Source organism: Triticum aestivum, chromosome 1D (genome assembly GCF_018294505.1).
Source record: "Triticum aestivum cultivar Chinese Spring chromosome 1D, IWGSC CS RefSeq v2.1, whole genome shotgun sequence".
In the NCBI taxonomy this organism is placed as follows: Eukaryota; Viridiplantae; Streptophyta; class Magnoliopsida; order Poales; family Poaceae; genus Triticum; species Triticum aestivum.
Window position 1 is genome coordinate 32,367,454 of NC_057796.1, and position 24,688 is coordinate 32,392,141.

A 24,688-nucleotide genomic window follows, 5' to 3' on the forward strand; every position below is an offset into this window, starting at 1 on the left:
TCATTCCAAGATACCCACATTCTTCGGCTGTGTCATATCATTCCATGATACCCACGCTATCTTCCTTTTGCCCTCTTTTGCACCCCACCAAAATTGCCTTCACAAATTATCAATATGCTCACAAAAGGCCCAGGGTAATTTGAAGCACCCGATCGTGTGAGTGGGTAATGCTTGTGCAACTGACTTTATCAGAACTTCCTTCCCAACCATTGATACGATCATCTCAATCCATCTTTGTACCCTTTTCCATGCTCTATCTTCCAAATACTTAAAATCGCCATTAGTTGATTTCCCAACATCTATGGGCATGCCCAAGTACTTCTCATTTTGAGTTCTAGATTGTACGTTAAGAGAAAGCTTGACTGCCTCCTTCAATTCATTCGGCACTTCCTTGCTGAAATATACAAAGGATTTGCCAGGGTTTATATGCTGCCCTGAAGCTTTTAAATAAAGACCCAACACCTGCTAGCCTTCATAAACAGGCAAATGGCTAACAACTGGTGTTGTGGGAGCAACCTTCACCCCAATTAAATGTTTATTATTTCCTTTCAACTTCAACAGTGATGACAATCCTTGTTGAGGGAACTTTTTTTTTTTTTGGAGACATTGCTGTTGAGGGAACTGAAAATGAAACAGTTCGTACACGCTTCGTTACCGCCGAAATCCAAAACGCAGCCCGCATAGCCGAAACAGAGGCCCATATAAACAAGACAAACACCCCAAAAGCCCGACGCGAAACGGCCCGACAAAAGAACACACCGACGCGAAACACACAGCGCACAGCGCGAATCCGACAGTTCTGCACGAAATTTTCAGAGTGTGTAGGCGGCGGCGGCGGCGCCGCGGCGGTGACCCAGGTAGCTCCTCCCTCATCTGTCTCATCCCGCGCCCTTTCTCCCCCGACCTCCCGTTTCTCCCGCTCCCTCTCTCTTCCGCAACGGCGCGTGGCGGCCTGAGCACGAGGCGACGCGGCTGACTGCAGGGGCACGGTGCTAACTCCTCCTCTCGCTCGATTGCAGAGAGGAATTTCATTCGGCTGTTAAATCGGGGGCAAAGGGTCGAGCAGGGCGCCGCCGAGGAAGGAAGGGCGCCGAGCGGCCGCCTGGCCTGACGCGAGGAAGCCAACGCCGGCAGCTCCGCGCGAGGAAGACGACGCGGGCCTTATAGGCGGAGCGCCCGTCTCGCCGGCGACCACCGCCACCATGTAATCCCCGCATCCCCGTTTTCCGCACCCGCGCTGCGTCCATCTGCCTGGTGTTCCTCGGGACTGACACCCCCCCGCCGCCCCTCCTCGCAGGGCATTCGCGGGCCTGGAGCTGCGGTGCCCCAGGGCGCTCGACCCCGGCCCGAGCTGGACGCTGGGCGACGCCCTCACCGACGCGCTCGAAGCTACCCGCTGCTCCGCGCCGCCCACGCCCCTCAAGCAGCCACCGGAGTGGTATCTCGCGTCACTCTCACAGTTTACGCTTGGTTGATTTGCGGTTGCGGATGCATTTGACTGAACTTGTTTTTTGTTTTATTTGTATCTAGGGCTAGCGGTGGCAGCATGAGGGAGAAGGCCTTTGTGATGCAGGTCGAGGAGGAATACGACACCAGTGATGAGGATACCCGGGCTCTTGTGACCACCGGAGCGAGGTTCTCATGTAACGATCTCGAATCCGGGTGAGTGTTTGGTACTGCAATTTGGTTCCTGCAGTCAGTTGCATTTTTCTTATGAAATTAACACATTGTAGTTTGTCAATATCACCTGTCATCTGACAATTCGTAAGCGTCACCTCAACGGAAAAGGAAGACATTGGGATTTTGAGGGCAGCCTGTATGCTTGTAAGAAAGATAGCCTTTGGTCCTAGGGACAATCTGCAAAGGATAATGATACCATCAACTTCAAGCCATAAACTGTGCCTACATCATTCCTGTTTGCTCTGCAGAATTGTGGATGTCTGCTTTATGAGTTTAGGCATGCCATTTTTTTAAGGCTCCGCTTGACATTGAGGTGGATTGGATTATGATACCCTCGCCGTGCTGAATTACTTTTGGAAATTGAGTGTTTCGCTACCTGCTTATCATTTAATCAGTTAATAGCTTTTCATTGCGGAACACATAAGATGAAATGTGAGAGGACAGTCATAAGTCAACCCAATCTATCTGCAATTTTATGTATGAAGAAGAGCAATGAACTTTTCGTGATTTGTTTTTTGCAACAGCTTAAAAAATAAGCACATCGGATTTCGTTTATTTTTTTGCGGGGACACATCACAGTTCATTAACCACGTACTGATGCTAAGTTATACCATTTATTTATTTCTAGCGGATTTGAAGATTCTGGAGATGAAATAGATTGCAGCAGTACACCATATCACCTGATGGAGAAAAGGAGCCTAGAGAAGAGCATTCTGCTTGAGCTGGAACTTGAGCATCATCTCAAAATTCAAGTGTGTACTACTTTGTTGTTCCTATTTAATAAGCACAGTATGCTAGTGATGGTTTAATGATTTTCCTTTGATGTATCAGTAATAAACCATTAATTTTTGCCATTTGCACCCATTGCAATTTAGAGTAACTATTAGACTATTAGTTATACCACGCTCACTGTCTTTTCCTGTAAAGGATTGTCATTACAACGGCCTTTTAAGTGCTCCGGGCATCTGGATATTGCGCACTATCTTCTTGTCTGGCTTACAGTCTCAATATCTAGATGGAGCTTACTGGACATGCCATACTGATATTGATAGAACACACCTCGAGATTTTGAACATAATTTGCATATATGATACTAAAAGAAAGGAAGGTTGCTTTCGTTAGTTGACAACTTGATGTTGAAATTTTCAAATACACACATTTTTTGCACAATGAATATTACGACCCATGAAGCAAAATAATGGGCGCCCCAAAGAACCAAATTTCTTATTATTGCATCCCGGGACTCATTTATTCTCCATACGCTTATCGGCTTTTCTTTTGTGTATTTTTTTTCCATCTTGGATTTATAGCTGATTTGTGGAGTATGCATTTCTCCAGGATTTTAACAATACTGCCGTTTCTTAAGCTACAACACATTTAATGTGATAATAGGACAGAAAGTACAAAAAATCATTGTACTAGACATGTATATCTGCGATGACAATTTCCTTTGTGGATCAAACAATATTCATCATGTAATTTATTGAATTTAATTATTTAATGGTGTCATTGGCTTGCTTTGGCAACAATGTATTCAGCCTTAATTGATACCGAGTACTTTTAGTTATTTGTTTTCTTCACTCATGATGTTCGATCTTCAGGAGGAAGTTAGAAGTAAGCTATGTTCATTGGAGGTATGCCATCAAAATGAAATCCAGAGAACAATTTCTGCATTTGCCCGACTTCAGAAATATGCAGAATCACAAAAAGAGATAGATAGAAGGCTGGATGTCCAGTTCCAGAGAAAAATGTATGTACTCACTTATTTATTTGTAATGCTTCTAAAACTAATAAAGATACAAAGAGAGTTCTCATACTAGTCCAACTTTAATTCATGATAACTGTTGTGTCGTGGGAGAGACGTACCCATGGCTCTCTTGATGGGTATGGCGGCTGGGGTAAATGGTTGTGTGTTGGGCTGCCTCTCAGACACTGGCAACCTCTTCTAGGTCATGGCCATGGTCCTAGGCCACATGGGCTTAAGTGAAGATGGGCAAGGCCCATACCATTTCAACAATAACATATTATCTTTTGTTACTGGTGATCTTTTGGTACATAGTAAGCTAATTGGCTAATTTTGTACTGTCTCCGTCCCAAAATAAGTGTCACAAGCTTAGTACAACTTTGTACTAAAGTTAGTACAAAGTTGAGACTTATTTTGGGACGGAGGGAGTACTAGTTTGTCAAGACTGCAGTGTCTGCAATGGTGGTTTATTTGTAATCCCATCTCTATTTACAATGACTCATTTTGTTTGGTGGTATAGGGAGCTTATGGAAATCAGTGCAATTTATTTCTCTTATTCTATTTCAATCCATTTATATCTCATCAGTGAAAAAGGGTAGATATTTAAAAGGGCTGGAGATTGCAAATCTTGCTTTGAAGGTGTTTTTTCCCTTCTATATTACTAATCTAAACTTTTTTAAGAAAAAAAAATCCGTAGTTTAATCTTATGGACAACTACTAGACACATCTCCGTTAGATTGATCGGATGACTGATGGCTAATGCCAATCTGCCGCTACTCTATTAGTCTAATACTACTATGTTTAGTGATTCTTCCACCATATACAACATCCCTGATCATAATTTGTTGAAGTTTGCTACTTAGGAGTAAAATAATAATTGAAGTTTTAGGTTTCAGCATTCAAATGCGAACTGCACTAATTTGAGTTTGCCTTTTCTTGCTTACTGGTTTAGCTGTGGCATGCATATAATTTATCAATATACTCTATGCTACTATGCTTGTAAGTGCGGAGTTTGGTTAAATGTTGTAAACAATATTTGGTCGTGTGATCTGTCCGCCTTGGTACCATATATCCATCTTAGCATCCTAAGGGACCTTCTATTGGGGCTTTGATATGATAATACTCCCTCCGTCCCATAATATAGGATGTTTTTTGACACGTAGTGTCAAAAAACGCCCTCTATTATGGGATGGTGGGAGTATCTTTTTTGTAATAAGTGTCTCCTTCAAAATTCCATTTGCCTGCTTGTTTTAGGAGTACATTCTGTTATATCTGTTATATGATTAATTGCTTATTAATTTTGTAGCTCTGCCTTGTGACCATGAGGTCACGGGTTAAAGTCCTGGAAACAGCCTCTTACAAAAATGTAGGGAAAGGCTGCGTACAATAGACCCAAAGTGGTCGGACCCTTCCCTGGACCCTGCGCAAGCGGGAGTTACATGCACCGGGCTGCACTTTTTTTATTTTTATTTTGTAGCTCTGCGCATTGTCATTACAATATCTGACAACTGTACCATTTAAACCCTAACATTCCAATTCATTCTTCAGAGTTCCATTTTTTTCAGAAACGTTGTTTGGTAGAGTTTGTGGGTAGATTATCTTCTGATTCACATTGCACAATTTCGTAAAACTTTTAGCCTCTATAATACTATTTTGTTATACTCAGTATCATGTTACCTTATTGCTTCTTGTAGTGCAGAAGTACTCGATAAACACTTGTCTATGGTACAAATGGATTATGAACAGAAATCCCAGATTGTGGAACGTAGAATAAGAGATGAATCAGAATTACCAGGTGTGTTTGACTTATAGAACTGACTTGCAATACTTTTAAAGCTACCTCTAAACTCCTGTACCTATGTTTTTCATCCTCTTAATGAAAAGCTGTGCAAATGCTTGTTTGCACGTTCTCTAAACTCGACAATTTTATGTCGTTTCTATACTTAAAGAGTGCTGGCACAAGTTATTAAAGCGGATTTTCTCAAACTGGATCAAATCGCACCCAATGTCTCTCCCGTTCGTCCATTTCAAAAAGTTGCGAAATAAGTTGATTTTTTTCATGAATGTTCATCCGGACATGGCATGTCATATTTTCACCAAATTTTGCAATCCATGCGTTTTTCAAATTATTTCGCAACCTGGGTGGATACATTTTTGCAAAAGCTATTTCTTATATTATTCAGAAATTGCCAATGGGCCAGCTTGTAAATTTCGAGGAAGTGACGGGAGCAGTACAATAGCTTGCAAAATGCTTGTTTAGTACCCTAAACTTGGCTTGTGGGGGCACTTACGGTCCAAACGATGCCATGACACTGTATTACTACCGGCATAGTCTCACGTGCGCTGGGTGTGATGAGCCCACGCAGCTCCTGGCCTCCATATGTTTTGCAGCCCCCCTGGAACTTTGGAAACCTCATAATCGCTTCCCTGTATCCAATTGATTGACATATTCAAGGAAGGAAGTGATAGTGATACGGCTTCCCGTGTGCGCTCCCTCAAGCCAAGTCCAGGCTGCCAGATGAGCGTTTTGTGAGATGTTGGAGTCTAAAGTGCTCCCGCAAGCCAAATTGTTGTAGTGCAGAAATTATTTACTCTTTAAATTCTGTGCAATGGATTCTAGGAACCATGGCAAGGATTGTGCAGTGCTTGCATGAAACACATATTGTGCACTTTAAGCACACACAGGGAAATAAAACTTTGGTATTTTCACTTTCATTATTCATCAGTAATTTCATTTTTGTATCAAGTATTGCTATTCCTATCTATACGAGTCATTGGTTCCCAACTACTACCTCCTTCTCAAAATACAAGACGTTCTTGTAGGCTAAACTAGCCTTAAAAAACATCTTATATTTTGAGACGGAGGTACTACATTGTTATCGCTCCCGTTTTTAATATAAACTTGGGCTGAGGTGTTCTCGCTTGTTCAAGAAAAAAACTAACATTTTATCTGCTGTAGCTTGATTTATAGGGGTGGCGGTAAATTAATTAATTGTCTTATTAATACCAGGAATCAAAGTTTTTGCTGATAGTATCGCATTAGAAGCGGAATCGCGGAGGCGTGCATTACATGATCAAGTGCCTTCAAATATTTACCTAAGCAAGGTCTTACTTTTCTCTGGAAGATCTGCGTCTTCAATTGCATTTTTGAACAACTTGCTGCAAATCGTTGATATGATAATTCATATCTGTCAACTCTTTCCCAATTTTGATTCTACTGCCAAATATTAGCCCCTGACTTGTATGTAGCATGCTGTTTACCTGTATGGCTGTATTTGACTGATACCATGTTATATTGTGCAGGAGTATAGCCAATATGGCCGGCAAATTGGGAAGTCTATTGGTAAACTTACGCCAACTACTGACAGTGTCAAGTGCGTATACAACTAACATTATAACACTCCCTCCGTCCGAAAAAGCTTAGCTTTTTCGGATGGAGGGAGTACTTATTAAATCCTAGAGCTCAGTTCGGATAAGTTCCTGTAAAATACAAGAAAGCTACTATTGTGGTAACTTTGAGCTAATTTGGTAAGGGCCATTGCAAAGTTGAAGAACCATCCACATCGATGCCATATCTTTCTTAAGAAGTGACAACCATAATATATGCCACAAGGCATCAAGGTTAAAGTTATTTCCAGCGCTCTGCTGTTGTTGCATAAGTTCCCTCATCCTAATCATTGTGCATAGGCTGCTAAGTGTTAAGATAAACCTGGTAGAGATTGTGGATTCATAATCTTGTGTTACGTGCACCCTTTTGTCATTATAGCTAAATGAAGTAGGTCTAGTCTTTCACAAATATTTTCGTATCACTTTGGATTGAGATAGTGGGAACAGCTGTTTCAGACTAATGCGCAAGCCATAGTGCTATTTTGGCTACATTCTAGCTCAGTAATGGCTACTAGTAAGAACTTGTTTCTTCAAGAAAAACGCTAATTTCTGTTGTTGGGTGACATAAAATATCAAATGCAGCAGATAATTAGTTATTCATATACTTTAGTTAAATCAAGTGGTAGAACTCCCTCCTGTGTAAAATCATGACAATGGTTAAATAAATGGTGCAACAGAAGTGATTTAGTGCTCTCTCCAAAAGTGAAAGGATTGCTATCTATAGAAAATTGAGTGACTGAATCTTGTTCTCTTCATTTGAAAGATTATCTATATTGTAGTGATTCCATATGGTTTGGGAAATAGGAAACAGGTTACACATCCGTAGGTTCAGTAAAGAAGGAAGGTGTACTATAAGCTGAACAAACACATTTGATTCAACCAGCAGAAGTTGTTTTGTATGACTACATAAGGAACCATGATGCAATCAACATGCCACCAAACTGACCTAGTGATCAAATAAATCCTATTCTTATGTAGTACTTTTACAAATGATGTACTGTGAGGGAGATAATAACAACCTGGAGCTGAATTTGAGAATAACAGCCATCGGATTGTACTAGTGCGTAAGATTTTTGTAGAAGTATTACGTAAGAATAACATTGCTCTAGTAGTAATTTAAGTTCATGTTTATCCTGCATGGTCCATTTGCTTGCATCATTCAATTACTCAAGTTGTGGATGCATGCTTCTAAGCATCTGTTGCTGTCAATTCTAGGAGCACGCCTACAAGATTGTTAGTTCTGATTTATTGTTCACTTATCTTCTTTTTCTCAATTGGTTATGCACGATAAACACAAATACTAATTAGTTACCTTTTTGTCCATACCAGTTGTTTAGGTCAATATTTCATCTGAGCTCTTATTTACCTTGAATCCTTACTTAATTGTTCCTTGCAGAGCCAGGGCTAGTGAGCTTATTAAAGCTTTAGATGGACAAGATTGTCCTCGTCCAATCGCTTGTCGTTTATTTGCAGACAAGGTAGTTACTTTTATCCGCTCCATTTTCTTTTTAGAAGAACATCATGATATATGTCTGCCATATCAAACAAATCCAGGGACCTATAGCATGATCATGCATTGCATGGCTATTGACAGGATTAGTTCTATATAAGTTAATAAGTATAGTAGAGTTACAAATGTAAATTGAATCTTTTATACCTTCTTTATTAATACACGATCATTAGCAACTCCTGTTTTTCTCGTATGTACTTTAGCTGGTGTGGTGGTGGTGGTGCCTTTTGTTTTGGGGAGAAACATGGTATTACTACTTGATTTGTTGTATTTACTGTCTAAATCAAGGGTCTAGATGGTGTGTTTTCTAGTGGCTGTTATTTTTTGTTCTGAATAGAGTTAAGCATCCATGTATGATCGGAGCTAGTAATTGTGGAAATCTACCCCCTTTTTTTATGTAAAAAGACCAAGCATACTGACATCTGTTTTAGTCCTTAAACTATGTAGCTATTCCTCCCAGGTATCAGTACAGGTTTTCTAGGCTTATTATCTGCTTCAGCCCCTAAATTGCATATTAGTACCTACCTATGCTTCAATCATTTGAATATGAAAATCTCAAGAAAAAATGCACAAAATAAAAAAACCAAACAGTCTCATTTCAGAAACCACCTGCTTTATATGTGACAACTATGCTCTTCTATTTTCATATAATTAACTTTTCAATATCTCATGGATAAATTCTCAAATTTTCTAGCCTGAAATGGCATAAGCTTTTTTCTTCTTCTTTGAATCATGCAGTTAACTGCATATGTTATGTGCATAACCAGATTATGTTAATAGGAAATATATATAGGCCAGGTTAGGGTTACAGATTAGTATCCTTTGAATTAGGTTCCTTGAGAACTAAGCACGCTTCCCTGTATAGTCAGGGATGCGTATACATCTATGAACAAGCAATCAATTAGTAAACTAGTGTTTACCTAATCTCTCTCTCCCCTCCCCTGCTACCCTACTAATGCTGTAATGATGGTGCCCTTAACTACTGATGAAATTGTATGCATTTTTTTTTACTTTCAAAATTGTGTATTTGAAACCACAATCATGAATGATTCACAAAAAAGAGAGACCACAATCGTGCAAGTTTTGTGTAGGAAACAGGGAGTTATGAATGGGGATGAATTCCATTAACTCAACAATGTATCTTCTAGTATTATTACATGCTCTGTGGTATCGCTTATGACACACATGAGAAATAAAGAGCATTTTCAATAGTATGGGCCTACATATTTATACGAGTATCAGAGCAAGTGAGGATAATGAGTTAATGACACCCATTTAATTTAAAAGATATTTTACTACCGAGAATACTTGCTATCTACTCCCTCCGTTCCTAAATATAAGTCTTTTTAGAGATTCTAATATGGACTACATATGGAGCAAAATGAGTGAATCTACACTCTAAAATACGTTATATTCATCCGTATGCAGTCCATATTCAAATCTCTAAAAAGACTTATATTTAGGAACGGAGGGAGTAATTGGTAATATGATCTTAAGGGTGCTCTGGCATTCCTGATTAGGATTTTTTTGGCCTTCTACTAGATTTTAGATTCCTATGCACTGTTATTCATTTCCTCACATATTGAACTTCTACTTAATACTTTCCCTCAAAAGAAAAAAAGCTTGTACTTGGTACATTTTCACACATATTAAACTTCTAGTTAATATTGTACACTTAAAAATTTATGTGATATTGCTTTGCAGATGATTTCAATAGTCAAGAGTCGAAATACAAAGGACAAAACCTTTGGACCGTTAGCCTTTGCTTGTGGATATGTAATGCTACTAGTCACTAATCAGGTATGTTTTATGTTTTTTATGGAGTGTTATAACGCATTAGGTACTACTGAGTAAATTGATCCCTACAATTTGTAATTTGTTGGTGTTAATTCAATATGTAACAGCTAAAATTACTATATACTCCCTCCATCCCAAAATAAGTGTCTTAACTTTAGTAAAAAGTTGTACTAAAGTTGAGACACTTATTTTGAGACCAGGGAGTAGTTAATAAAGTTGAGAATTTTGTTAACTTTCTCTGGTACACATAACATATCTTTGACATCCTGGAAGACACAAGTGCACATCCTGCAGTCTTGTTTATCAGGACTTACTGTGAACTTGTGATTGCTTAAATTAGTCGAAGTGAAAATATAGTTTGCTTACATGACATATCAGCTTGAATTCTGGGGAACTGATATCTGACAAAAAATATTTTTATTTAATTGATGCTGAATTTAAATGGTCTCTGTGAGTAGCTCAGATATAGAAGTGCCACCTGGTGCTGATAAACACAGGGCCACTGTAGATGTCCTGCCATAAACATATGCTGTCAATCTGTCTGTCTGAAATGCAGTTTTGCATCCTCGTATTGCCATGAAGATGTGCCGTTTCCTATTTCTATGGGTTCAGACGCGTGCAATCTTTGCTGCAGCGCTAGTATGATGATAATCAATCAGTTCCGTATTCCATGCTTAACTCATCTTTTAACACATTTTTGTAAGAATCTACAAGGAAAATCAGACAATTTTTTTTGTCATGTGGCACATGTGTATGCTCAGGTACCAGATGTGATGGGTTATCTCCTAGCTGAGTTCCACAAAGTTTGCATGTACACAGTTCCAAAGCATCTGCATGCTTTAAATGTAAGTCTGCGTATTACTGAACATTTCAGCATTGTTGTGTTTTCTTATCTTCTTGCTTACATTTGAGGTGCTGCAAATAATAATAAGAAATCGGTATCTTTTGGTGTTTGGAGTATGTGGCCAAAAGACACACCATTTCAGTACTCACTTTTTTTTTCTTGACAAAATGCAAGAGAGCTTGCGTTTCATTGCATTGAAAAGAGAGAGTTTGGGTTACAATCCGCCTAGGAGGCAGTTACAATGCGCGTGAGTGAATCAGTGGACATCCCACATTTGGGGGGTGATGGCTCTAAGCCCTAATGCACCGGCGCCGGCCCCAAAGGGCAGCCTCATCCTTGATCTTCGTGAATAGGTCATTCACCGATGGGCGTCCTCGGTTGAAGACACAGTCGTTACAGTGTTTCCAGATCATCCAGGGGACGAGGAGGGTCATGGAGGCGAGGCCTTTGTGCATGGGCTTGGGGGCGAGCTGTCGCGCCGATTGCCACCAGTCGTTGAGCGACGTCTCATTGTCTGTCGGAGTGCAGGGGATCCTGAGCCAGCGCAGCGCTTCATGTCAGATCTGCCGGGCGAAGGGGCAGGCTAGGAGAAGGTGGTGCACAGTCTCGGGTGCCTGGTCACACAGGGGGCATCACACGGGGTGCTGCAGGCCGCGGCGGGCAAGGCGGTCCGCAGTCCAGCATCGGTCCAGGTGGGCGAGCCAGTGAAAGAGTCGGACGCGCGGCGGCGCCCAGTTCTTCCAGGTGAGCTTCCATGCGTCGCAAGTGATCGAGCCATTGAACGTGGCGATGTAATCCGATTTGGCGGAGTAGGTGCCGCTCGCGCTCCATTTCCAGGTGAGGCAGTTACGCTTGGCGAAGAGAGAGTCGTGCGGTCGATCATGTGCCAAAGCTGCAGGTATTGCCCGATTTCATGGATGCCAACCGTGCCATGTCCTGCGCCCATCGGTTGGCCTGGAGCCCTTCGGCGACGGTCCTGAGCTTGCGAAGGCGCTTGGGATGCATGCTTACAGGATTGGTGTGACCTTGTGGATGGAGCGCCCACCATCCACCGATCTTCCCAGAAGAGGACCTGCATGCCATTCCCAACCTCCATGGTGGTCGAGGCGAAAAAGAATGCACGCTCCTCGGCGGTGAACTGCAAGTCTAGGCCTGCCCATGCTCTGCTGTTGTCTGTGCGGCTGAACCAGAGCCAGCGGGGAGGCGAACGGTGGACACTGCCACATCAACTGGCAACGGACCAAAAACAGTTTGGCGTACATATTTTTGACTGTGAATGCACCTGATTTTATGGTTCGAAAATCTGTATTATTTTGGCCCATGTATTTGTATTATCTCATGATTCTGCAATTTTTTAGGCACAAGCACGAAACCCGGATTACTACAGGCTTATTGGCTACCAGGAAGAAGATGAAAAACCTCAGAGCACTGAGTCGTATTTGGTAAATGTTGTTGCATACGTCAAACTGTATGCTGCCATGATTCAGGTGTGTGACTTTCCTTGTCTACATATAACCAGTTTGGTAAAAACATCAATTAAGTGTGATTTGAGATTTTTATTTTCTGCCTTTTCCCTCCTAACAGATTGTTTCCCTGTTAATTGCAATCCATTTTTTTAAAACTTTATCGCAGCGATATACACCTCATGTAAAACCCAAGTTACGTTTTGCCATGGTTTGTGCAGTGACAGCATATGATGGACCTAGACAAATTATTGTGTACCATGTTATGCCATCACATTATTAGACTTCTGTTTCAACCAAACTGTTATTTTTGCAACAGAAGAGAATTTTTTTTTTGCGGGAATAGAAGAGAAATATGACCGCCTAACATTGTGTACAGACAGAAATCAAGGGTGTGCCGCATCCACATGGCTTAGCCGAGGGATGGAAATGGCTCGCAGTGTTCCTCAATACTCTCCCAGCCATCACAGCCACTGCTTTTGCCCTTCATGCTTTCCTCAAGGTAGAAACCTGCATCATCATCAGGAGTCTTTGTCCTTTGTGTCTGACTATCTGTGTAGCTAACCAGGACTATTCTTTCTAGATGGCCGGTTTCGCACTTCACAAGAAATATGGATCGCAGTTCATGAAGATCCTAGATGTAATATCGCGGCGCTTCATACCAGCTTTGAAAGAACTGGGCGTAAAGGTTCAGGCAGAGGCTGTCAGCAATCTACAGAATTATCTGAACGACAAGGTTTATCTGGAGGAGCCGGAAGGGCAGTACCTCGCCCAGCACCTGCTGTCGAAGGTGTTCATGTGTGAAGATCAACACCGGATGGCTACCAGTGCTCCGGTTTCGTCGAGGGAGTAAGCTGACGTGTGGAGAAGCCCCCAAATCGGCTGAAGATCATCTTAGATGGTAAATTCGGATGTAGTAGAAGTGCCACTTGGTAGAGGTCACCCGATTCGTTGTAATTTACGTCTTCACGTACTGCGAGGCACATGCATATCTTTGTCTATATCAGATTCATGTCAACATTCTTCTGAATGTAATTCATCCGCGTTGACCAAGTTTGCAATATACTCTGTTTTTTTATATCTGTGGCCACAGCTTTCAAAGTTTGATTTACGTTCAACCAGGTTTAAACATTACTACACCACCAATCAGCTTCTGGTTTTGCACAATTACATGGAGTGGTTTTGTTATAGGCTTGAATAGCAAGTTAGATAACAATTTTGTCTGGCCTTTTGTCCAAGAAGAAAATAACTCGGGTACTCCAACACGGGCAATGGAGCTGACTTGAAAACTGGCCTTCACGGGTCATTCTTCATAGCCGTCATGGGTATGGATATGATGTATCCAATTGCATGACTGTTTACATCACTTTGATACATGATCCGATTACCATCTATACTATGATTATTCATGTTTTATCTACCATTTTCTGAATTAAACTTGATGAAAATTGCTCAAATATTCAACGGCTACATCAAATGATTTGTAGGGTCGAATATTTTGCAAAAATGAAAGATAAAATTATAGTACTTAAGTGACACGTTTTTCTGTATTTTTTTCTTGATTTTCTAGTTTTTAATGTATTTTCCGTCAATTTGATAGCCCGAAACGGTCCATAAGGCCGAAAAGCAACATGGGCTTGGAATGGTGTCGGGCCGACCTTTTTATAACTGCCGTGCCAGGCCGACCTTTATAACTGGCATGCCGGGTCGATCCCCATGGCCGAACCCTTTTATATTATAGTCGGGGCGTTCCCGGACCATGTGGCTAGGTTTGGGCACGATCTAGGTGCTATACGTCTTCGAAAAATCATTAATTAAGAGGTACTCTTTGCAAAGATCACTCTCATATTCTTAGGGGCTGACAAGTGCCGCACTGTATGTGCGTTATTTGTCATAACTTAGGATTTTTTTCTTAGATTTGTTTATTAAAAAATGTTTTATCTCTTGAATCGTACCTCTAAATCCCGCAACATTTTCATCGTTGTATTTCTCGCGTCGAGATCTTCGAAACTAGATCTTATGTTAATATGTTTTGATGAACTTTTTTCCACGAAAACCCCAGAAAAACCAATAGAGAAAAACCCAAAGCCCGATGTATCGTATTTTTTCATTTTTTTTATTCCGAGAAGAACAGCCATCGCGGAAGCAAATCTGTGCCTCCACGCGAAGCAAATCCGTGCTTCTCGTGAAAGAAAAAAACACATTTTTTCTCTTTCCGAGAACACAACTGTACTTCTCGCAGAAGCAAATCAGTGTCTTCATGACAAGCAAGTATGTGCTTCTTGTGAAAGCAAGAAAGAAACTGTACTTTTCCTTTTCGAGAAGCAGAAAAACCATCATTTTTTCCATTTTCAAGATGCACAACTATGCTTCTCGAGAAAGCAAATCTGTGCCTCAACAAGAAGCAAATTTGTGCTTCTGTGGAAGAAAAAACATAGAAAAAATCATGATTTTTTTTCATTTCTAAGAAGCAAATTGCGAAGAAATTTGCACCTCCACAAAAAGCAAACCCACCCGGGCTCGACCCATTTCCTTTTTATTCTTTCTCGACCGCACACACTTCGTACCTGAAATGGGGCAATGACGCTGTTTTTTCGGGAACAGACCCAACCGGTTTTGTGAAGCTTCTAGAAACCCGTCAAAACCTTTTAGAAGCTTCCCAAAACTGGCCGGAAGCTTCTAGAAAGTTTCAAAGGGTTTTTATTTTTTGGTTTTCTTGATGGTTTTTAATCGGTTTTTTCTTCTATTTTTGATTTTTGATTTTTTTTATTTTTCATTTTTAAATTTGTGAACTTTATTGAAATTTGTAAATTTCTTAAAATTCATGAATTTTTTCTCAAATTCGTATTTTTTATGAACTTTTTTCCTTAAAACCGTTTCAAAAACAAAATTCCTAAAATATGTAACTTTTTTGAAATCCGAGATCATTTTTCCAAATTTCTGATTTTTTTCTTAAAATCATGAATCTTTTTTCAAGTCCGTGGAACATGTGGAATTTTTTCACTTGTTTTTCAAATACATAAACCTCTTTTGAAATTTGAAAAAAGGATCATAAAAAATTAAATCCTTGAGCTCTTTTTGAACCCGTGGACATAATTTTAAATCCATGAACTTTTTCAAGACTATGAACTTTTTCAAATCCAACAATTTTCTTTGAATCCCGTTACATATTTTTGGAGACGTGGACTTATTTGAACTCATGAACTTTTTTTGAATTCATTGTTTTTTTTTCAGATTTATTTGGAAAATATTTTTTCCTTGAAAGGTCGATGGTCAACCGGTCAACAGCGGACCAGTCAACAGGGACAGGTTTTTTTTTTGAGGCTGGTCAACCTGGGACAGGTGAACCCCGAGCAGCAAACCAGGAACAGAGCCAAGCGCTCGCCTCCTTCTGTGGGCCGACCAATGCGCGCGAGCGTATGTTTACCTCCCTTCTGTTTTTTTACATCATACTTAATTTTTTATTCATATCATGAATCAGTACAAAGTAGTTGACCCTTACAAACACACTGAAACACGGACACAAAAGCGCGCGAGCATATGTTTACCTCCCTTCTGTTTAAGGTGCTGGGACCGACCAATGAGGAGGTCTCATGTCGCCTGTACCGAGACATATTACGTCTCGCCTAGAGGGAGGCATTATTTGGCCGGCTCAGTTCCGTGAAATTGTTTTGACTATTTTCCACTGTTTTACATTGGTTTCTTTGGTATTTCTTGTGTTTTTCGGTTTCCTTTTTTTTTCTCCGGTTCCTTTCTTCTTCTTCTTCTTGGTTTTCTTTGATTTTAATTTTGTTTCAGTGTTTACTTTGGTTTTTTATTTGTGCACAATTACACGGAGTGGTTTTCTTAAAGGCTTGAATAGGAAGTTAGATATTCCAAACATCTATTATTTTGTCCCTCTGACCAGTTTTTTTTACTGCATGGGTGATGGAAAAGAATATCACAATTTTCACCAGAGTTATCGAACGGTTTCACTCAAAATACGCAATGTTCAAATGTTGCCCTGCAATTTTTGTCCGAAAATAAGGTGTTAGCCGCAGCCTCTGCTCTGTATCCGTTGAACACACATCCAATGAATGATGCACACACAACTCAACAAGACCGTGCATCATTCTGGCGCTTAAGCCTTTCGCAAAAACGAAAATAAAAAAAATTCTAGTCTAGTAAGTACTTAAGCGGCACGTTCGGGAAGAAGTTGAAGCGAGCAACAATCACATGATCGAAAATTCCCAAGCCCGGTTCAAGAAATCGATAATATAAGAGAAGTAATGTTTATTCGAAAAGCAACAATGAATCAATCAAGTAGATAAGCTGATGCATGTCACGGTACAACAAATTACAAATGGAATCGGCCATGGATCACATTCGCATATCACATGTATGCGCGCCAATTCGATCCCCGAACCCCAGTATATATAATCTCAAACGGAATCACTACTGTCTGACTGACAAGAAGAAGAGGCCGCGTCGATCCGCCAATCAGATCAGATCACATGGCGGACACGGCGTAGACCGCGGCCACGATGAAGCCGGCGATGATGCCGGCCGAGCTCTGGAGCGACGCGCCGCCGCTCCCCACATCGGCCGTCGGCGTCGACTTGGACCCTGCACGTGCATCCAAAATTCGTCGGTCAGTACCGCAATTCAGGCGCATCATGAACTTTCACCAAGCAGCATGGTTTTTTTTTATTTATTTATCGAATTAATTATTACGTACCTGCTCCGGAGGATGTTGGCGTCTGTCCCGCCGGCGCGCCGGAGGACGGCGACGTGGTGGGGGCGGAGGCGCAGTTGCTGAGCGGCGGAGTCTTGACGCCGCACTGGTCGGGGAGGCCGAGGGCGCGGGTCTTGTTGACGGTGCCGAGCCCGAGCGCGGCGGGGTCGGCGTTGAGCGCCACGCAGAGGCACTCCGGCTTGGAGCTCACCACGGTGGCGAGCTGCGAGCAGCACGACTTGGATGGCGCCGTCTCGTTCCCCGTGATGTAGTTGAGGCAGGGCGACATGCCGATGAGAGTCTGCGTGCACCCGCTCGTCGACTGCGCCGACGCGCCGCCGGCCAGGACCGCCGCCACGACGACGAGCGCCGCCGCTGCCAGCATCGTCACCGCCCTCGCCGCCATTTCTTGCTCCTCTTTCTTCCTTGAAGAGGATGATAGCTGCTCTCTGTAGGTGGTGGTTGCCTTGGTTTGTGCCTGTTGTTCTTGTGATCGATCCGTGATTGATTTATAGGTGGAGTGGTTCAGAGTTGATTGATGGAGAAGGTGGCGGCAGGAAGAAGAAGACACGATCGGAGTGGTTTAGTTAGCGTTGGTGAGCTGAATTTTCCTACCATTGAAAAGAAAACTCGGGCTATCAACAACTACGTTCAGCTTTTGACGCGGCCTTGTTGGGTGGTACGTAGAATCTTCCAGCTTTTGGCGCCAGGTGGCTCGGCTTTGATGTTTGGCGTGTTTGAAGAGATTAGCAACGGTCTGACGCCGCGTCAGGCGTGACTGCAACATGTTTTTCGTGTGGCTGAGCAGTAATAACCGTTGTGAATGGGCAAGGGAAATTTGGATCTTTACTCTTGATGAATAGCGGGGGGATAGTAATTGCTTCGAGAAACCCGAGCTTCCGTGAAGATTGAGCAAGCGCTTCGGTTCTTGGACCATCCGAGGAAAAATGGCATGACCTGTTCTTTTTATTTGTGGTTTGTGACACATGAAGAAGAGCATGGAAAATAAAATGACGTGTGCTCTTACTTTTGATTATCCTCTTATCCAAAATAAGTGTTGTGGTTTTAGTTTGGATCGAAGGGAGTAGATAATTTCCCGCGCGCTGCTTTTTTTCGTGTGCACGTTGGGATGCAAACTTTTTTTAAAGGATTTCTATTTTCATGCCCTCCATTCCTTAGTTCTACTCAGTTTTGCCCAACCCTCTAACTTGTGCCCATTTTTGCCTTGCTCTGTCTAGCTGAACCTCACATATGGTCAAATGCAACATTTTCATTGGGTCAACCCCTTTGACCGTTACATGCATGACTGTGAGAATACGACATGTGTTCCACTGTAAAGTACGGCCACATCAGTCAGCCAACTGTCAGTCGCCGACGCATAGCATGGTAGAGCGTCGTTGCTCGTCTGGCCGATTCCAGCGATGGCTGGACGATATCTTGGCCTCTACAGTTAGCCAGTGCTCGTGAGCGTTGAGGGGCGGCATCAGGGTGGCCGGGGGTGGAAGGATACAAAGGCAGTGGGTGAGTAACATCGTGGCGGAGTTTGGTGTTTATAGGCAAAGCAAACGAAGGAGCTTATAGACGTAGTCAGGAAAGTGAATCTTTCGACCCCCGCTCCCCTCCCCCTCCCCCCGCGCCGCCCCTAGCGGGCGTCTCGGGGGGCGAATCCCCTCCCGCCGGCGTTACCCCTCTCCCTCTCCCTCCCCCTCGCCGCCACACGAGGCTGCCGCCGGGAAAGGCTCGGGGCGCGGCCGGGGACTGCGGCGGCGGGGCCTGCGCTGCTCCGGATTCGCTTCGGAGGGCCACAGATCTAGGCGGCGGCCCCTGGTGAGCCCCCTGTCTCTTGCGGTTTGAAGTGGGGTTGGCATGGTGCCGACGATCTGGTCGGGTGGCCGACGGATCTCCGGTGGGCTGGGGCCTCGCGTGGCTGCCCTGGCGGCTGGCGGCGCCAGATCTGGCTGCTGGCCATCTTCCCTGCTCAGTGCGTTTCTCCTGTGATAATAACAAAAGGCCTTTGGCAGTGTTAGCCAATTTGGAAAGGTAATAATAACAAATTGCACTTCCAATGCATATTATTTTATATTCAGCATCATGTTTTTTTATTTGGAATTAAGCAGCTACTTGATCTTTGGTTAAAAGTGTTGGGGAACATAGTAATTTCAAAAAAATTCCTACGCACACGCAAGATCATGGTGATGCATAGCAACGAGAGGGGAGAGTGTTGTCCACGTACCCTCGTAGACCGACAGCGGAAGCGTTATCACAACGCGGTTGATGTAGTCGTACGTCTTCATGATCCGACCGATCAAGTACCGAACGCACGGCACCTCCGAGTTGTACACACGTTCAGCTCGATGACGTCCCTCGAACTCCGATCCAGCCGAGTGTTGAGGGAGAGTTTCGTCAGCACGACGGCGTGGTGACGATGATGATGTTCCACCGACGCAGGGCTTCGCCTAAGCTCCGCAACGGTATTATCGAGGTGTAATATGGTGGAGGGGGGCACCGCACACGGCTAAGAGATCAATAGATCAATTGTTGTTCCTCTGGGGTGCCCCCCTGCCCCCGTATATAAAGGAGCAAGGGGGAGGCAGCCGGCCAAGGGGAGAGGCGCGCCAAAGGGGGGAGTCCTACTCCCACCGGGAGTAGGACTCCTCCTTTCCTTGTGGGAGTAGGAGAAGGGAAGGGGGAAGGAGAAAGAAGGAAGGGGGCGCCCCCCTCCCTAGTCCAATTCGGACTAGCCCATGGGGAGGGGTGCGGCCACCCTTTGGGGTCTTTCTCTCCTTTCCCGTATGGCCCATTAAGGCCCAATACGAATTCCGTAACTCTCCGGTACTCCGAAAAATACCCGAATCACTCGGAACCTTTCCGAAGTCCGAATATAGTCGTCCAATATATCGATCTTTACGTCTCGGCCATTCCGAGACTCCTCGTCATGTCTCCGATCTTATCCGGGACTCCGAACTCCTTCGGTACATCAACATACATAAACTCATAATAAAACTGTCATCGTAACGTTAAGCGTGCGGACCCTTCGGGTTCGAGAACTATGTAGACATGACCGAGACACCTCTCCGGTCAATAACCAATAGCGGAACCTGGATGCCCATATTGGCTCCCACATATTCTACGAAGATCTTTATCGGTCAGACCGCATAACAACATACGTTGTTCCCTTTGTCATCGGTATGTTACTTGCCCGAGATTCGATCGTCGGTATCTCGATACCTAGTTCAATCTCGTTACTGGCAAGTCTCTTTACTCGTTCCGTAATACATCATCCTGCAACTAACTCATTAGTCACAATGCTTGCAAGGCTTATAGTGATGCGCATTACCGAGTGGGCCGAGAGATACCTCTCCGACAATCGGAGTGACAAATCCTAATCTCGAAATACGCCAACCCAACAAGTACCTTTGGAGACACCTGTAGAGCACCTTTATAATCACCCATTTACGTTGTGACGTTTGGTAGCACACAAAGTGTTCCTCCGGTAAACGGGAGTTGCATAATCTCATAGTCATAGGAACATGTATAAGTCATGAAGAAAGCAATAGCAACATACTAAACGATCGGGTGCTAAGCTAACGTAATGGGTCAAGTCAATCACGTCATTCTCCTAATGAGGTGATCTCGTTAATCAAATGACAACTCATGTCTATGGCTAGGAAACATAACCATCTTTGATTAATGAGCTAGTCAAGTAGAGGCATACTAGTGACACTCTGTTTGTCTATGTATTCACACATGTATTATGTTTCCAGTTAATACAATTCTAGCATGAATAATAAACATTTATCATGATATAAGGAAATATATAATACTTTATTATTGCCTCTAGGGCATATTTCCTTCAGTCTCCCACTTGCACTAGAGTCAATAATCTAGTTCACATCGCCATGTGATTTAACATCAATAATTCACATCACCATGTGATTAACACCCATAGTTCACATCTCTATGTGACCAACACTCAAAGGGTTTACTAGAGTCAATAATCTAGTTCACATCGCTATGTGATTAACACCCAAAGAGTACTAAGGTGTGATCATGTTTTGCTTGTGAGATAATTTTAGTCAACGGGTCTGTCACATTCAGATCCGTAAGTATTTTGCAAATTTCTATGTTTACAATGCTCTGCACGGAGCTACTCTTAGCTAATTGCTCCCACTTTCAATATGTATCTAGACCGAGACTTAGAGTCATCTAGATTAGTGTCAAAACTTGCATCGACGTAACCCTTTACGACGAACCTTTTGTCACTTCCATAATCGAGAAACATATCCTTATTCCACTAAGGATAATTTTGACCGCTGTCCAGTGATCTACTCCTAGATCACTATTGTACTCCCTTGCCAAAATCAGTGTAGGGTATACAATAGATCTGGTACACAGCATGGCATACTTTATAGAACCTATGGCCAAGGCACAGGGAATGACTTTCATTCTCTTTCTATCTTCTGCCGTGGTCGGGCTTTGAGTCTTACTCAATTTCACACCTTGTAACACAGGCAAGAACTCTTTCTGTGACTGTTCTATTTTGAATTACTTCAAAATCTTGTTAAGGTATGTACTCATTGAAAAACTTATCAAGCGTCTTCATCTATCTCTTGATGCTCAATATGTAAGCAGCTTCACCGAGGTCTTTCTTTGAAAAACTCCTTTCAAACACTCCTTTATGCTTTGCAGAATAATTCTACATTATTTCTGATCAACAATATGTCATTCACATATACTTATCAGAAATGCTGTAGTGCTCCCACTCACTTTCTTGTAAATACAGGCTTCACCGCAAGTCTGTATAAAACTATATCCTTTGATCAACTTATCAAAGCGTATATTCCAACTCTGAGATGCTTGCACCAGTCCATAGATGGATCGCTGGAGCTTGCATATTTTGTTAGCACTTTTAGGATTGACAAAACCTCCTGGTTGCATCATATACAACTCTTCTTTAATAAATCCATTAAGGAATGTAGTTTTGTTTATTCATTTGCCAGATTTCATAAAATACGGCAATTGCTAACATGATTCAGACAGACTTTAAGCATAGATACGAGTGAGAAACTCTCTCATCGTAGTCAACACCTTGAACTTGTCGAAAACCTTTTGCGACAATTCTAGCTTTGTAGATAGTAACACTACTATCAGCGTCTGTCTTCCTCTTGAAGATCCATTAATCTCAATGGCTCGCCGATCATCGGACAAGTCAACCAAAGTCCATACTTTGTTCTTCATACATGGATCTTATCTCAGATTTCATGGCCTCAAGCCATTTTGCGGAATCTGGGCTCATCATCGCTTCCTCATAGTTCGTAGGTTCGTCATGGTCTAGTAACATAACCTCCAGAACAGGATTACCGTACCACTCTGGTGCGGATCTTAATCTGGTTGACCTACGAGGTTCAGTAATAACTTGATCTGAAGTTTCATGATCATTATCATTAACTTCCTCACTAATTGGTGTAGGTGTCGCAGAAACTGGTTTCTGTGATGATCTACTTTCCAATAGGAAGCAGGTACAGTTACCTCATCAAGTTCTACTTTCCTTCCACTCACTTCTTTCGAGAGAAACTCCTTCTCTAGAAAGGATCCATTCTTAGCAACGAATGTCTTGCCTTCGGATCTGTGATAGAAGGTGTACCCAACTGTCTCTTTTGGGTATCCTATGAAGACACATTTCTCCGATTTGGGTTTGAGCTTATCAGGATGAAACCTTTTCACATAAGCATCGCAACCCCAAACTTTTAAGAAACGACAACTTTGGTTTCTTGCTAAACCACAGTTCATAAGGCGTCGTCTTAACGGATTTTGATGGTGCCCTATTTAACGTGAATGCAGCTGTCTCTAATGCATAACCCCAAAACGATAGTGGTAGATCGGTAAGAGACATCATATATCGCACCATATCTAATAAAGTACGGTTACGATGTTCGGACACACCATTACACCGTGGTGTTCCAGGTGGCGTGAATTTGTGAAACTATTCCACATTGTTTTAATTGAATACCAAACTCGTAACTCAAATATTTGTCTCCGCGATCAAATCATAGAAACCTTATTTTCTCGTCACGATGATTTTCTACTTCACTCTGAAATTCTTTGAACTTTTCAAATGCTTCAGACTTATGTTTCATCAAGTAGATATACCCATATCTGCTCAAATCATCTGTGAAGGTCAGAAAATAATGATACCTGCTATGAGCCTTAATATTCATCGGACCACATACATCTGTATGTATGATTTCCAACAAATCTGTTGCTCTCTCCATAGTTCCGGAGAACGGCGTTTTTAGTCATCTTGCCCATGAGGCACGGTTCGCAAGCATCAAGTGATTCATAATCAAGTGATTCCAAAATCCCATCAGTATGGAGTTTCTTCATGCGCTTTACACCAATATGACCTAAACGGCAGTGCCACAAATAAGTTGCACTATCATTATTAACTTTGCATCTTTTGGCTTCATTATTATGAATATGTGTATCACTACGATCGAGATCCAACAAACCATTTTCGTTGGTGTGTATGACCATAGAAGGTTTTTATTCATGTAAACAGAACAACAATTGTTCTCTAACTTAAATGAATAACCGTATTGCAATAAACATGATCAAATCATATTCATGCTCAACGCAAACACCAAATAACACTTATTTAGTTTCAACACTAATCCCGAAAGTATAGGGAGTGTGCGATGATGATCATATCAATCTTGGAACTACTTCCAACACACATCGTCACCTCGCCTTTTACTAGTCTCTGTTTATTCTGCAACTCCCGTTTTCGAGTTACTACTCTTTAGCAACTGAACCAGTATCAAATACTGAGGGGTTGCTATAAACACTAGTAAGTACACATCAATAACATGTATATCCAATATACCTTTGTTCACTTTGCCATCCTTCTTATCCACCAAATACTTGGGGCAGTTCCGCCTCCAGTGACCAGTCCCTTTGTAGTAGAAGCACTTAGTCTCAGGCTTAGGTACAGACTTGGGCTTCTTCACTTGAGTAGCAACTTGCTTGCCATTCTTTTTGAAGTTCCCCTTCTTCCCTTTGCCCTTTTCTTGAAACTAGTGGTCTCGTCAACCATCAACACTTGATGTTTTTCTTGATTTCTACCTTCGTCGATTTCAGCATCACGAAGAGCTCGAGAATTACTTTCGTCATCCCTTGCATACTATAGTTCATCACGAAGTTCTACTAACTTGGTGATGGTGACTAGAGAATTATGTCAATCACTATTTTATCTGGAAGATAAACTCCCACTTGATTCAAGCGATTGTAGTACCCAGACAATCTGAGCACTTGCTCACTAGTTGAGCGATTCTCCTCCATCTTTTAGCTATAGAACTTGTTGGAGACTTCATATCTCTCAACTCGGGTATTTGCTTGAAATATTAACTTCAACTCCTGGAACATCTCATATGGTCCATGACGTTCAAAACGTCTTTGAAGTCCCAATTCTAAGCCGTTAAGCATGGTGCACTAAACTATCAAGTAGTCATCATATTGAGCTAGCCAAACGTTCATAACGTCTGCATCTGTT

The 24,688-nt window shown here is 42.3% G+C and overlaps 2 protein-coding genes across 3 annotated transcripts; one reads left to right on the forward strand and one right to left on the reverse strand.

Moving 5' to 3' along the window:
- The first annotated feature begins 741 nt into the window (after positions 1–741).
- LOC123180097 (protein GLE1) lies at positions 742–13,486 on the forward strand. 2 transcript variants are annotated; one of them, XM_044592058.1, is made up of 15 exons: positions 742–857; positions 1,020–1,204; positions 1,298–1,438; positions 1,531–1,662; positions 2,309–2,432; positions 3,282–3,430; positions 5,119–5,219; positions 6,435–6,529; positions 6,728–6,798; positions 8,208–8,289; positions 10,026–10,121; positions 10,880–10,963; positions 12,321–12,449; positions 12,805–12,927; positions 13,009–13,486. In XM_044592058.1, coding segments are annotated over exons 2-15 (1,599 nt in total). In that variant the 5' UTR covers positions 742–857; positions 1,020–1,202; the 3' UTR covers positions 13,279–13,486. The 2 variants fall into 2 exon arrangements, with proteins under 2 accessions (XP_044447993.1, XP_044447992.1); XM_044592057.1 differs by lacking the exon at positions 742–857 and having other exon boundaries at positions 879–1,204.
- A 3,196-nt stretch (positions 13,487–16,682) lies between these two features.
- LOC123164184 (non-specific lipid transfer protein GPI-anchored 5) lies at positions 16,683–17,801 on the reverse strand. Its single transcript, XM_044581600.1, has 2 exons — positions 17,143–17,801; positions 16,683–17,030 (listed from the first exon to the last, which is right to left on the reverse strand). Exons 1-2 carry the CDS (start codon positions 17,543–17,545, stop codon positions 16,915–16,917), a joined length of 519 nt encoding a protein of 172 aa, XP_044437535.1. The 5' UTR covers positions 17,546–17,801; the 3' UTR covers positions 16,683–16,914.
- Between the last annotated feature and the right edge of the window lie 6,887 nt (positions 17,802–24,688).